General features: G+C 41.6%; 1 protein-coding gene across 1 annotated transcript in view; it reads left to right on the forward strand.

Annotated features, from left to right (window-relative positions):
• The window catches only part of LOC129154097 (zinc finger protein 850), a 244,280-nt gene that overhangs the window by 195,365 nt on the left and 32,983 nt on the right, over positions 1-15,932 (forward strand). Inside the window, 2 exon segments of the mRNA XM_070542432.1 lie at positions 10,434-10,796; positions 14,938-15,931. Of these exon segments, the coding sequence (XP_070398533.1) occupies positions 10,434-10,796; positions 14,938-15,931 (1,357 nt within the window).

Genomic DNA, 15,932 nt, shown 5'->3' on the forward strand with positions numbered 1-15,932 from the left:
GATACACCATCGGCTACTAGGCCCGGAAGCCCAGGATCTACTAAACACTAACAACTAAAAAGGAAAAAATACCAGCGACCAGCATCTGGGTAAGCCACAGGCTACAGGCAGCAACTCAAGCTACCAGCTACAAGGAAACAGGTTGAGCTATTGTGTAGAGGTCTGGGGAAATACGTACAAAAGTCATTTACAAACAATAACGACAATGCAGAAAAAGGCTATCAGATTAATAACAAATGCAGGATATTGGGATCACATACATGAACTTTTTATTAAAACACGGACAATGAAGTTCCAGGACTTGGTTCAATACAAAACAGCACAAATAGTATATAAAGTAAGAAATAAATGAATAGCTGATAAAATACAGAAACTGTTCACAGAGAGAGAAGGAGAATACAACTCGAGAGGGATACTAAATTTAAAGATACATAATGTTAGAACAATATTAAAAAGTATGTGTATCACAATAATAGGGGTTAACTTATGGAACAGTTTAGAAGAAGAAATTAAAGTAAGTACAAATATAAACCTGTTTAAAATGAATCATGAAAAACATATCCTAAATAAGTATAGAGAGGAAAATAGATGATTTATGTGTTTGTCCTTTATTCTAAAGAGAGATAAGTTTGAGTATGAATTGTAAAAAGATGTGTTTCATTTTGTTTTTTCCCATATGGTTTGGTTGTTTGGGTGATTTGTACTATCTGTTGTTTTAATGTGGTTTTGTGTTACATTTGGTATAGTACTACTAAGTATAAGTAAAGAATAATATGCATAAAAGGGGTAGGGACATATACGTTTCGACTTCAGCCTACTCCTTTTCAGACAGAGAAGAAGAAAAAAAGGATGATGATTTTATATATATTTTCTGTTTTTGAAAAATGATGTATGTTTTCTTTGTTTGAAATAAAGACGGAGAAAGAAAGATGTGATGATGGAGTGGAGATGCGGTGATGGCATGTGATGTGTGGTGGTGTGATGTAAACTAGATGTTTATCAGAATCTTTGTATCTGAAAGAAATTGTGACATCTGGGTGTAAAAGAATTTGTTGTCTGCTATAGACTAGAGAGTTGATTATTAATAAAACAGCATCAGACGCAATCTGTTGTGTCTACAAACCCTGGCGGAGACCCCCAGCAGATCCGGACTGTCAGAAGTCGGGTGGACCTCACGGCACCGGGATTTCATAGATTAACTCCGATACGACCCGTCCAGTCTTGAGATGTCTCCAGCAGGTTGCATCGAGTCACTGACTAGAGTCAGAGTCTTTACAGCAATCCTCACACTAAGCAAGCATGTAGCGACAGTGGAGAGGAAAACTCCCTTTTAACAGGAAGAAACCTCCAGAGGATCCTGGAGAAGACAGAGCACACACACACACACACACAACATACAGTATACATACCAAGTAGTGTTTCTTCACTGTTGGATCCTGTGCTGCCTGACCAGCCAATGCTTGTGCAAAGAGAGGAGGACAAGAGGACGTAGAATGCACAGAACTACAACAGACGCCATCGGGCAAAGCTGCTAAGTGAAATGTTGCGTGATCATCGGGTGTGCGTGACAGATGTGAAGACACCAGGTATTCTGAACCAGAAACATTACTCACTCAGGTCTTATAGGGTGGACTTGCCACAGGGACTCGTTTGCATTTGATTCCTTTGCCCTTACCTGAGTTATCTTGCCTCAGCTGATGTTGTGTGGTTGCTGCCAGTGGACACGTCAGGACTGTGGGGTGTGTTAGTGTGTGGGAGAGGGGAGTGTGAATACAAGGTTGAGCTCCAGTTCACGGCACACAGTTGTCCCGTGTCTTCTAGTTCAAGTAGAACACAACAGAGGAGGCCGGAGCCATGCCACGTCTCACTGTTGGCTCCATTACTGTTTTAAGGGTTTTAGTCCAGACGTGTTAATAGGTGAAAGCAAGAGTACTTGTAGGCTTTTAAAACAGACGAGGGACCCGAGTGCTGGCTCCCTCTTAGCTCCGTATGGTCAGTGGACCTTTGTGTTGGTATGTTTGAGAGCTTTTGAGATGTGTTTTAATTGAGAATCCCCATTTTAAACATGTAACCACGAGCCTTTTTAACACTGTTATTTACTGAACTTTTAGAATTGGAGCTTTGTTTTTTAAAATCTGTATTTATAATAAAAACTGTTTGAATTTCACCAACCTGCACATGCCTCTGTGTTATGTGTCCTTCATGTTTACCAACCGCTGGTCGTAACAGCGTGTGATAGACGAGTCACAATGAAATGAAAAACTAAACGTCTTTTTGAAGAATCTCCAATCATTTCACCACTTGTAATGCAATATTCATAATAATTATATTTAGGCTTTTCCCTAAAGGTCGGTGTGGGATTTTCTGCTGAAACCTGACTGAATCAACTGAAATCCGCCAACAAGATATCAGAGGCAGGCACCGGAAATTAAATCAGGAATACAAGACATTCTTGATTACCATCCAGGGAAAACGGCGGTAGATTACCCACACCATCATACTGGCCGCAGGGTTTAAAGTGTGGGGGAAAAAATGTCGATTTTCACCCCACGTGTTAGTGATGGTGTTACTAATTTTACGGTTAGTGTTAAAGGGCTAAGAGTCTGTTCTCCTGGTTCTGACTGAAGATGCTGATCTATTGTAAAGCAGCGTTTTATATGAGCCTGAAAGGTTTTGGTGAGAAGAATGACATCAATTCTTGCTTTTGCCATCATTTATTAATAATTATCTTTTAAAAGTGATCTGAACACAACAAAGTTCACCTGATGCATTTATTTACTGATGACATCATCCAGGGCAGGCCTTAGTCTCTGTGGGGCCCCAAGCAGGGTTTCTATTGGGGCCCCCCATACCAACAAGTCAACACCATTCCTAGGCTACACCATTTGAGTAACATGACCACCATCGTTAGCATCTTTCGTTATTAGCTCAAACACCATTAAGTTATTATTGTGGATGTTGATTTTAGCTTTGCTGGAGCAAAAAAAAAAACACAAATTTTTAGTTTAAGTGTGGTACATTAATTCAACTATTTGAAAGAAACATCAGCAGACAAACACTGAATTTACAGTAAAAAAAAAAAGTTAGGATTACCATTTTTGTTCTTAAAATTTGAAACGTGTAAAATGTGCTGCACTTCAAAATAAAACCAATTGACACTACAGAAAGTAATATAGAAACATGTTTTTTTTTCACGTGAAATATTAGTTTTTATTAGTTAGTTATTAAAACATTTTTTTCTCATGTCATCTTGGTGCTCTTGGGGGCCCCCTGGTGGTGTGGGGGCCCAAAGCAGTCACTTAAGTCTTATATGCCTTGGGCTGCCTCTGACATCATCATACAAATAGCAAATTAAAGAAGCCTCCAGGAGTCCTCTGTTCTCACTCATCTGATGACTGTTGTGTGTTTGTTGGTCTGAAGGATCTTCAGGGACTGTCTGGGACAACAGTGAGACAGAGTGTCCTCTGGACCACAACACCATCAGTCCTGTCCAATATGGTCCAGAGCACGGCGGTGATGACGTCATAGTGTCATAACAACAATAACATGTCACCATGACAACTATTACAGCATCTTTGTGTCGACATAGCAACAGTTGCTAAGGTCTGTCAGCATCATCACATTTAAATGTTGTCAGCGTTGATCTTCACAAACATGTAACGTACCAAAAGGGTCAATTTCAAATCAAATCAAATCACTTTTATTGTCACGTCACATGTGCAGGTACACTGGTACAGTACATGCGAGTGAAATTCTTGTGTGCGAGCTTCACAGCAACAGAGTTGTGCAAAAATACAGTAACGTAAAAACAAGCAACAAATGGCTAATCTAAGTAATAATATGTATAAGTTGTAATGTATATACATTACTAAATGTTTATGCAATTATATTATTTTTTATTTATTATTTATTTATTTATTTTTAATATATTGTTCTACGTGTGTGCGTTTGTGTGTGTATAGTGTGTATATACGTGTTTTACAAATGAATAAAGTAAACAATAAGATAAGAGATATAAAATGTACAGAGGTTGGTATGTGCAAAACAGTGGCATTAATGTACAGTATGGAGTGTGTAATGTTGGAGTTTCAGTAGTGAGGGTGAAGTGTCTGCGCCGTGTTCAGCAGTCTGATGGCCTGATGGAAAAAGCTGTCTCTCAGTCTGCTGGTTCTGGACCGGATGCTGCAGAACCTCCTTCCTGATGGTGTCATGTTCTGTGGTATTCTTTTGACCCACGACATGCAGAATCAGAGACGGGAAGAGGGAGGTAAGAAAACAAATAATTTATTTTAAACTGGAGAACTCAAAGCGCTGCTCAAACTGATGCAGGATGTGCCAGGATGTTCTAAAAGAGAGACAAAGGTTAATATCCGTGAGAGATGATGGGATGGATAACTGAAGGTTTAGGCTTACTGTCAGGAGGTGGCTAGAGGGCATACGAAGGAGCACAGGTTGGTTTATGAAGAAGGGTTGTAAAGGGGTCCTGATGAAGATGAGGTCCAGGGTTCCTGTGTGGTGAGCTTGAAAGGGTAGGCGGTAGGGGCGTAGTGGAGAGCGTACAGCCAGGGGTTGGAGCTGAATGAAGTGGAGCTGATGAAAAGTTCTTGGAAATGGCTGGAGGAGATGGTTCCTTGAAGGGATAAGAGGAAGGATTAATCTTGGTCCTAGTCTGGTAGAAAGCTGCTTCACAAAAACATTTCTTAGTCTAAGTTTTAATCTTTAGCTTAACAATAGATTTTTATTCTGACTCGAACTACCCAGGTTGAGTAATCATCCGGCAAGAGTGTTGAGGAAGTCAGCTCCTTAAATACACCCTGGAGGATGATTGGAGATGAGCTGCAGCTGGCTGTTGCTCCTGCTCTCCAGACACGCCCACCTGCAGACTCTTAGACCTAAAAACATTGATTGTGAGAATAAAAACAACCCGTGACAGATGGAAGTAGTCTGAACAGTTTATGGCTGGGGTGACTTGAGTCCTTGATGATCCTCCCCACTTTCCTCAGGCACCACTTCCTGTAGATGTCCTGGAGTAAGGGAAGCTCACCTCCAATAATCCTTTCAGCACACCGCACTACTCTCTGGAGAGCCAAGCGGTGCTGTTGCCATACCAGGTGGAGATGCATCCAGTGAGGATGCTCTCAATGGCACAGCGATAGAAGGTCCTGAGGATGCGGCGGCTCATGCCAAATCTTTTCAGTCTTCTGAGAAAGAAGAGGCGCTGCTGTGCCTTCTTCACTGTATTTTCCGTGTGCACTGACCACGTAAGATCCTCTGCCTGATGAACTCCAAGGAAACGGAGTTCTTGAACTATTTTAATTTTAACAGATCACTTCTGTGAGGTAGCTTGAACAATCAAGTAATAAATAACATAAACTCTTCACTTTTGGACTTTATTGCAAATATAAAAAGTCTAATATAAAAACAGCAGGGATACCTGGCAGGGGTCTATTTTGCCTCGGCCCCTAAAATGCTTCGATAAGTCCCTGGGCATGGGACGGATTTTTGAAGATGATCTGCATTGTATCAATGATATAAATACTACATGTTGCTAAATTATTGCTTTATACAGGTACAAACGTGTAGTGGGATCAATCTACCTACATTTTATTTTTTTAAGAACTTTGTTTTGTTTTCTTGGTTTTTAGTTTCCTCTCTTCCTGTCCTGTCTGTCTCTGCTCTTCCTGCATCTCCCAGTCCTCCAGAAAAACTCCTGCCTGCTTCCTTCTTTTTCACCTCACAAGTAACTTTTTAACTAGCAGATCAAATTGATCTATTGACCGCAAAAAAAGCAGAGTGTGCGCCGCACTGCCCGGCTGAGCCAGTGACGAGCGCTTCCACACTTCATGCTCAAATACAGACAGAACTTACCAGAGAGAAAATGAAAGGACTCTAATGACTGTGTGACGCCACTTAGAAACTTAGAAAATGTTACTGTGGCCGTGTGCAGAACGCAGCTGGAGTTCATGAATAATCAGCGGTCTGTCTGCCGCTCTGCTCTATAGAATCCCCACTACTCTGAGTCCATATAAATAATATAATAAAGGTAGAAACTGGATCTCTTTGTGCTTCTTCTGGGTGTGTAAGTTAAGGGCATCAGGGGAGCCTGACAACCTTTAAGGAGAACCAAGTTGCTGTCCTGTAATTTGAACCCAGTATCCGACTCTGAATCGGGGCTTGGATCGGGAAGTAAAGCCAGAGTCCCGATCAGTCTGAAACCACGGGATCAGGGCCGATTTACGATCATGTGATTGGATCGGGAACTCCCTATCATCCGCATTATGCCGAGATGAGATTTTCCTGCCACCAAACTCTTTTATTTTGAAGGTCGCTAACAGGATGTGATGTGTGGAGTGTTAAGAGGGAAGAGAGGGGACAAAGTAGCTGGAGTGTGTAAAACGGAACTAATGGTGGCATTAAACACTGACCCTGATAGTTCACGGCTATCGTACGCCCTTGAGTGAAAACAGCTTTACATCCTCTCTAGTCTCTCTTCCCATCTAACACTTTATAAATAAACTGAACTGAACTAAGAACATCAGGAGGGATGAAATAATTTGTTCCTCCAGAGAACTGATTGTTGAATTCCAGTAACAGATGGATCAGTTTTCTCTTTGTCCCTAAAAACCTGCAGCTGTGTGATTCCAGCTAAATCTGCTCTGTTGATCGTTTCCAGGGCCGTTGCTAGCTATTTTGGTGCCCTAAGCACAAAGTCTTCGTGGTGCCCCCCCCCAGAAAAAGCAACACAATCACTGGCATGTGACATGACTAAATTCAAAACTATTTAACCTTTATTAATACTAGAGAGACACAATATACACATTTTATACACAACTAGAGAATTCTGAATATGAAGGGAGGAGGTTATCATAATGGACTTTTTTCTTCAAATCATACCATCAGCAGCTGATGTTCCTCTTGGCCCATAAATGTTTATGAAATATATATCAACATAGAGCAAATACCTAATTAGAAAATAGGTTTGTGTAATTTTTCATATTAAATCTCAGTTACATAGCCTATAGGCCACATAGGCTATTTAATAATGATATAAATCATGTCCATAGTTAACTCATGATTAATCACAAACAGCCGCTTATTTAAAAAAAATTCTTACTTTACCTTGACGGTGTTTTTGTCCTTCCTGTTTTTGTGATATTTATCAAGTATTTGGGTGGATAAATATGATTCATTTGTTTATTTCTGTTACAAAACAGCACAGATGGGCCTATCTGACCTCACAGAGGAAACTTTATTTTACTTGAGAAAGATGTTTTAAGATGAACTTATTAAAACAAAAAAATCTTCTAACTCTTCAAGGTCTATTTTTAGATGAACAACCTTTAACACTGTTCAGACTTATTTGTTGATCCAAGTCACATGAACAGGCTGAATAAAAGGATTTTCCCTTTGTTGCATTTAACTATTTCTTCTTTAAAGAAGTGCTGATTCAGAAGAGAATAATTGCATTTAGGAAGATGATGACTTGCTACGTTTTTTTCTCCAGCAGTAAAAAAGCTCTAAAGCTTCTCTGAGTTTCTCTCCCTCTCAGCCTCTCTCACTCAGCTACTGATGAATGCCCAGTAGGCAGGGCCAGATTAACACTTTGTTGTGCCCTGGGCAACAATATTCAAGGGCCCCATCAACACGACTCAAGGATCACCATAATATGGTCACATACAGAATATTTTACTGTAATATGCAGTAAATATACTCAATACTTGAATACCTGACATCACATAACCCGCTCAGGGTAACCTTTGACCCACCTCGTGTGGACTGGCCAATGAGGAGAGGGTCTTAACTTGAGGCCCTCTCTTCATTGGTCAGTCTGCATGAGACTGACTCTCAACTGACGTTCAGTCATAGGCAGCGAAGTGTCTCTGTGCAGTGCAAAAGCCCGGGTGGGCAGCTTGTTTAATATAGGGTGACCATATTTCCATTTCCAAACAAGAGGACAGGGAATCTGTGCCTATGACGTCACACTATGGCAACGCCACACAAACCATGTTGGGACCCGTTTTTTGTAAGAACTAAATTAATATCAGATTCTGCCAATTAAAGGGCTCTAAAACAATTCATATGTAAATATTTAGCATATTTACTGCAAAATCTCATTTTTCTGCTTTAGTGCTGCAACAAGGTTTTATTAATAATAAATTATTATACCTTTTGTTTTACTACAGCATCGGTAAGCTTCCTGTGCACAGATTATTAAGGATGCTTGTTTCAGCTGTGAGATTAGACAATAGGATCAATGAAAAAATAAGTTGTCACACACTCCATGGAAACTTTCAGAGAATCCACAAATAGTGGCTTTCAAATGGTTTTGTTACTTTTTGCAAGTTTAGAAAAGAAGCAGATGAGACAGCATGTCTGATAATTTAGTTTTTCATCTGATAATATTAGAACATGTCAGTAATGTCTGAGGGGCTTTTACAAACACTGTATAACTAACACTACTGGAGAGGGTATGGATTACACAGAGGCTTCTGGGGAGCCCAGTTATGGGGTGGTGGTGGTGGTGTGTGTGTGTGTGTGGGGGGGGGGGGGGGGGGGGGGGGGGGGGCATTTTGTCTTGAAACGGCCCTGGGTGTGTGACTGAGTTTTGAAGGTGATCTGAATTGTATCAAATGTATAAATATTACATGTGTATAACTTATTGTTTTATACAGGTAAAAACGTGTAGTGGAGATAAATCTACCTACATTTTACTTTTCAACACTTTCTTTTGTTTTGTTTTTATTTAACTATTTTCCTGTCCTGTCTCTCATCTTCCTGCATCTCCTCTAAACTCTCCAGAAAAACTGCTGCCTGGATTCTTACTTTTTCACCTCATCAGTTACTTTTCAGCAGATCAAAGGGATCTCCTGACTGCAAAGCGGAGAGCGCGTTTCGATGCTGCATCAGTGAGGTGAAATCACCGCAGCACAGGTGATGAGCTCCGCAGCGGCAGAGCGCTACAGACACAAATAAGACAGAAAGTAGAGAGCATGTGCGGACATGAACGATCGTGGGTTAATTATAGTTTTTTGGTTGCGCCACTTTGAGAATGGACCGTGCGCTGGACGCAGCAGCCTGGAGCGCTGCGCAATAACGCGCTGTGCCGCTCTGTGCTCTCTGCTCAAAAGAGTCCAAAAATGATGTAATATAGGTAGAAAACTTTTTTCCAGCTCCCCTGGATGTGTAGGATATTCAGCTCCCCCATAATTCGATCCCTGCTCCTGGATGAAAAGCCGGACATTTTCATCATTACAAGAACCAGTCCGGACTTCCCGGACAGAGAGTGAAAAGTGGACACGGTCCATCTCCTTTCCTTTTTGTATTGTTTTCTCTCTGTAAACATGCTGTTAACTTGCTTTGCACATCTTCTAACTGAAATCTGTCTTTATCATATATATATATAATTTTTTTCATAAGCTTGCGTTTGGTGCCCCTCCCCCGGCGTGGTGCCCTACGCGCTATGCGTGGTGAGCGTGTGCGGAGCGCCGGCGCTGATCGTTTCCCTCAGATCTTCAACAGTTTCTCTTTCCACTGTTATTAGTCTCATTCTGTCACCTTTTGACCTGAACCTGTGATCCACACCTTCATCTCTTCCTTGTTGTTGCTGGTCCAACTCCAGTCCAGTAGGTGGCGCTAACGCGCCTTCACGCTGCCACATAACCGAAGCTGTTATCAGAGCTAGCTTGCTGTTAGCTACCAGCGCTAGCTTGCTGTGCTGGTGTGAGGGGAACCTCTGAGGCTCTGCAGCAACAATGTCTTCAGCTCAGTCTCTGAGAGAGGTGATCAGAGAGCGGCTAACTGCTGCTGCTGCAGAAATCTTCTCCGAGTTTGAAAAAACCATCGTCCGCTACGAGGAAGAGATCGATCGTCAGCGCAGACTGCTGGAGATCAGCTGGAAACCACAGATCAACTTACACAGAATAGGTATGAAACAGCAGCGGGACTCATGTGGGTTTACTGAGGACACAATCTCAGGACAGTCTGCTTGGATCCGTTTGCTGTTCTGAAGCTTTTTGACACAACTGAGCTGAAATCAGTCTGCGGTAAACTTTGTTCCACTTTAGAGAAACAAATCAATAACATTTCAGGGATTTTAGGAAGTTTTCATTTTCAGGAACTCCACTAAATCAGTTTAAAAGAGACAAACTTTAAAGACTTGGTGAACGTTTCTAGCTGATGTTCTACAATCAGAGACTTGTTAAACGAGTCAGTCTGATAGATACTGAGTCCAGTCACACACACACACACACACACACACACACACACACACACACACACACACACACACACACACACACACACACACACACACACACAGGTTAAGAGTTCATTGTTTTCTAAAACATCTTCAGATGCATCAGATGGTTCAAGTGAAGTGTGCTTTCTTATTGTCACATGACTCAGCTTTTTGTTTGGTCTGTTTGTCTGTCCAGAACTCCCACTGCATTATGTCAGGACAGATGAGGAGGTTCTGACTGACCAGCAGCTCTGGAACCAGGAGAGGACCTCCAGTTTGGAGCAGGAACAAGCAGAACCTTTACAGGAGGGACCAGAACCTCCACAGATGAAAGTGGAGCAGGATGAGCCAGAACCTTTGCAGATTGTAAAACAAGAGGAGCTCTGCATCAGTCAGGATGAAGAGCAGTGTGTACTGAAGCAGGAGACGGTGACCTCCCTTGTGACTCCTGCTGGTGAGGAAAGAGACCACGATGAAGCAGAACCAGACAGACACCAACTCCTTTTGTCACTGTTTCCTGAGGCTGAGATCAGGGCTGCTGCTGCTCCGGGGTCAACAGGTGAGGGGGGGTGCTATGTTTGTTTTCCTTACTGTGATGTCACAATAAGGGACTTCTTGAAACTGCTCATTTTAGGCAAATCAGCTTTATTTTTGGGCTGCCTTTTATGTGACGACTTTAGTCAAATAAAAGGCAAATGTGCAGCGAGGCTCCTAACTGGAGCAAACGGAAGAGCTCACATCACTCCTATTCTAACGTCTCTGCACTGGTTACCCGTTAACTTTAGAGTTAATTTTAGAATCCTGACTATATTTTAAGTTTGGATCTAACGCTGGTGCCGCGGTAAAAAAACATAAAAACTGCATTCCACTATAATTGGTTATGGCTTGCTTCTTCAATGAATCATAATCATATTTCGATACATTGATTGTAATGTTTTGTAAGTGGTCACAATTAGTAAGTAAACCAACCAAATTATAAGTAAAACACACAATTTCTTGCCCAAAATTCCCATGATGCAATGCAAGAAACATTAGCATACTGAAATATAAATGACTCATGACTGGAACATACAGGGAGTGCAGAATTATTAGGCAAATGAGTATTTTGTCCACATCATCCTCTTCATGCATTTGTCTTACTCCAAGCTGTATAGGCTCGAAAGCCTACTACCAATTAAGCATATTAGGTGATGTGCATCTCTGTAATGAGAAGGGGTGTGGTCTAATGACATCAACACCCTATATCAGGTGTGCATAATTATTAGACAACTTCCTTTCCTTTGGCAAAATGGGTCAAAAGAAGGACTTGACAGGCTCATAAAAGTCAAAAATAGTGAGATGTCTTGCAGAGGGATGCAGCAGTCTTAAAATGGCAAAGCTTCTGAAGCGTGATCATCGAACAATCAAGCGTTTCATTCAAAATAGTCAACAGGGTCGCAAGAAGCGTGTGGACAAACCAAGGCGCAAAATAACTGCCCATGAACTGAGAAAAGTCAAGCGTACAGCTGCCAAGATGCCACTTGCCACCAGTTTGGCCATATTTCAGAGCTGCAACATCACTGGAGTGCCCAAAAGCACAAGGTGTGCAATACTCAGAGACATGGCCAAGGTAAGAAAGGCTGAAAGACGACCACCACTAAACAAGACACACAAGCTGAAACATCAAGACTGGGCCAAGAAATATCTCAAGACTGATTTTTCTGCAGTTTTATGGACTGATGAAATGAGAGTGAGTCTTGATGGGCCAGATGGATGGGCCCATGGCTGGACTGGTAAAGGGCAGAGAGCTCCAGTCCGACTCAGACGCCAGCAAGGTGGAGGTGGAGTACTGGTTTGGGCTGGTATCATCAAAGATGAGCTTGTGGGGCCTTTTCGGGTTGAGGATGGAGTCAAGCTCAACTCCCAGTCCTACTGCCAGTTTCTGGAAGACACCTTCTTCAAGCAGTGGTACAGGAAGAAGTCTGCATCCTTCAAGAAAAACATGATGTTCATGCAGGACAATGCTCCATCACACGCGTCCAAGTACTCCACAGCGTGGCTGGCAAGCAAGGGTATAAAAGAAGAAAAACTAATGACATGGCCTCCTTGTTCACCTGATCTGAACCCCATTGAGAACCTGTGGTCCATCATCAAATGTGAGATTTACAAGGAGGGAAAACGGTACACCTCTCTAAACAGTGTCTGGGAGGCTGTGGTTGCTGCTGGCCCCTAGCCAATCAGCATCCAGAATCACGATATTGGCCCAACTCTGCCTTGCCAGGTACCTCAATAGAGCATGGACTAAAAATAGGAGAGAAAGTACAGGAAAAATACCGAACCATGCCTGTGGAAACTAGTCGGGCCGATCTGCCCCAGTCTGAGTTACTCTGACTCTCTGGGAGCTGGTGGGATTTCAGGTCACGTTGTACAGGGTAGCATGAATTAAGGTTTGTGAGGATGAAGCAGGAATTGAGAGGTTTTTTCCTCTATACTCCTTCATTGCCTGATCATAAGACACTTTTTGAGCAGTCTTCAAGTTATTGACTACAATTGTAATTTTGCTCTGTGGTGCAGCTACGACAGCATAGCAATGTTTACACACCATTGTTACTTGATCCCGGTCTGACTCCTCGAACCCGTGATGTTTCCACATCACCGAATTCGTTTAAACTATTTTCCACGAACATCTTTCTTTTTGCATCCATTATCCTCTCCTCTCCAAACAACTTCTGCCAAGCATTCCTCAAGTCTTCTCACTTGTTTGAGACGTGTTTGCAGCTCGCACTAAAATTGAAAGTGGTTGGAGCTGTGAGAGCTGCACTTGATTTGCCACTCAGAGCAGCGCAAGAGTAAGCATGAGGGAGGAGCTAACAATCGGCTCAGTCAGTTTTAATGATCATTTAAAACCCAGGTCGTAATTGAGATCAAAATTTGAATTATTGAGATGCATTTTCGATGCATCAAATGATTACAACTTAGTGGTGTGTGTATATATAGTAAATATATATATATATATATTAGGGGTGGGCCGTTATCGGCGTTAACGTGCTGCGGCAAAGCCAGACTCTTATCGCGCGATAAAAAAAATGACGCCGTTAATCTATTCTCAAAGTTGGGTTGGGATCTGGGTCTATACTAAGTAAGCTATGATGACTTTCACATTGCGCGGATGGATACCTGGTTGGCGCAGATGTATACTCAGCGCAGATCATCGTACGTATGGACGGACGCCAGGCTCGCGGAGTTTAATGTTCCCCATGCAGCCGAACAGTCGCAATTTCGCCACCAGCAGCGCTTCTCCCTTCTCATCGCGCGGGACAAGTAAATAATTTATGTGCTTTCACCAGAGTTTAATCCATAAATCCGACTTTCATTCTTTTTGTTTTGTTTACCTCCGACATTTCCAGCCGGGCTTTCCCCGGGCCACACTTCACCGTCCGCGGCCGAAGCAGCGCTCGGATGTGAGAAAACCGAGACAAGACTTTCTCAGACAGGTGCGGTTTCCAACTAAGTTTAGCTCTTTTAGCAGCTGTTTATTGTGATACAGTGATAAATTGTTTCTACAGGTCGTTGTTAATGTGGCTTCAACTCAAATTCACCTGTAATAATAAACGTTTTACTCATAAATTTTTATATTTGTTTAGAAAAGTTGAGCTAGGATAACTCCCCTTGCCGTTTTCAGAGGCAACAACAGCAACAGTTGGCTTCTGCTCATACAGGTGAGCTGTGGCATCATTTCCAGCTCTCGCTCCTATTCACCAGAGGCGATCCTACATGCAAACTAAAGGGGGGCATCGGAAGGGCACCCCAGAAATTTAACCCCCTCCCCAGGCCAGATAGTTTGTGTGTGTGTGTGTGTGTGTGTGTGTGTGTGTGTGTGTGTGTGTATATATATATATATATATATCAATATACTTTTTTCTTTAGCAGGCCATATTATGCAGAAGAGAAGATCTAGTTTGGCACCAGACAATGTGAACAAGCTGGTTTGCTTGAGTGACTGGTGGAAGAAGGAGAAACAGAGCTTGGACTGATTGACCAAATGCTACTGACTGTAAATAGTTAATCATGACCTATTCTGTAGACCTACAGTGCAGAATTTGTTGAACTGAATAAACAGCTATTAAACACAAAAACTTATTGATCATTATTTATTTTCATCATCAGTTATCGTAGTAAAACTGCTTTATCAGTCTGTGATGCATTATTGAAACAAGAAATACGCCTCCATTCTCAAAGACTTGCTTTTATTCATTATCTAGGTAGCACACACATATGCCCTTGGCAGAATTTTGAATGAGCCATTTTAATCTAGATTAATCTAGATTAATTCCAAGATTACAGTGAGATTAATCTAGATTTAAAAAAATAATCTATGCCCACCACTAATATATATATATATATATATATATATATATATATATATATATATATATATATATTCTTTTTGTAATTGTTACGTCACTCAAGGTTTTCTAGTTTTATTTTAACCCGTCCAGAGCTTCCAAAGCTTAATTTCTGGGAAAAGTAGAAGGTTCTGACAGACCAGCATCTCTCTGTTCGTCTGGTGCAACCTGAGTGTAGATATTTAGGTGCACCATTGAGAAATTGAGTCACATTTGTGACCAGAATCATCCCATTCTAGAGCCCTGAACTTACTGCCTTCATTGGAACATTTTTAATTGCCACATTACTCAACATTTTTCTTTTTACCTGTCCAGAACTTCCACAGCATCATACTTGGGAAAAAGATGTTCTGACTGACCAGCAGCTCTCTGACCAAGAGTCAACCTCCAGTTTGGACCAGGAGGAACCAGAACATCCACTGATCACAGAGGACCAGCCAGAACTCTATATCCATCAGCATGAAGGGCAGTTCCTTTTGAAGCAAAAACATGTAACCTTCGTAGGGACTTATCCTTCTAACGAAACAGACTGTCATGATCCAGAACCCAACAGAAACCAGCCCTTGAGTCAGAATTCTACAGAAGCAGAGAACCAAGATCAGGGTGGATGCAAGAAAGAAAATTCAGAATCAAACAGCAATGAAGAACTGACACGTACTAAAAGACGTCTGCGAAGCGAAGATCACAGAGACGATGTAGATGTTCAGACACTAAAAAAGCACAAGAGGGCTCACATAGGTGAGAGGCCATTTTATTGTAAGCTCTGTGAAAAATCTTTCAGTCACAAGTGTTTTTTATGTCGTCACATGAGAACTCACACAGGTGAGAAGCCATATCCATGTAAAACTTGTGGTAAATGTTTTACTGCCAGTGGTAGCTTGACTAAACACATGAGAACTCACACAGGTGAGAAGCCATATACATGTAAAACTTGTGGTAAATGTTTTACTGCCAGTAGTAGCTTGACTACACACGTGAGAACTCACACAGGTGAGAAGCCATATCCATGTAAAACTTGTGGTAAATGTTTTACTGCCAGTAGTGGCTTGATTTATCACATGAGAACTCACACAGGTGAGAAGTCATATCCATGTAACACTTGTGGTAAATGTTTTACTTACAATAGTGACTTGACTTATCACATGAGAACTCACACAAGTGAGAAGCCATATCCATGTAACACTTGTGGTAAATGTTTTACTGCCAGTAGTAACTTGACTAAACACATGAGAACTCACACAGGTTAGAAGCCATATCCATGTAACACTTGTGGTAAATGTTTTAGTGACAGTAGTGGCTTTATTTATCAC

This window comes from Nothobranchius furzeri, chromosome 2 (assembly GCF_043380555.1).
Source record: "Nothobranchius furzeri strain GRZ-AD chromosome 2, NfurGRZ-RIMD1, whole genome shotgun sequence".
Classification (NCBI taxonomy): Eukaryota; Metazoa; Chordata; class Actinopteri; order Cyprinodontiformes; family Nothobranchiidae; genus Nothobranchius; species Nothobranchius furzeri.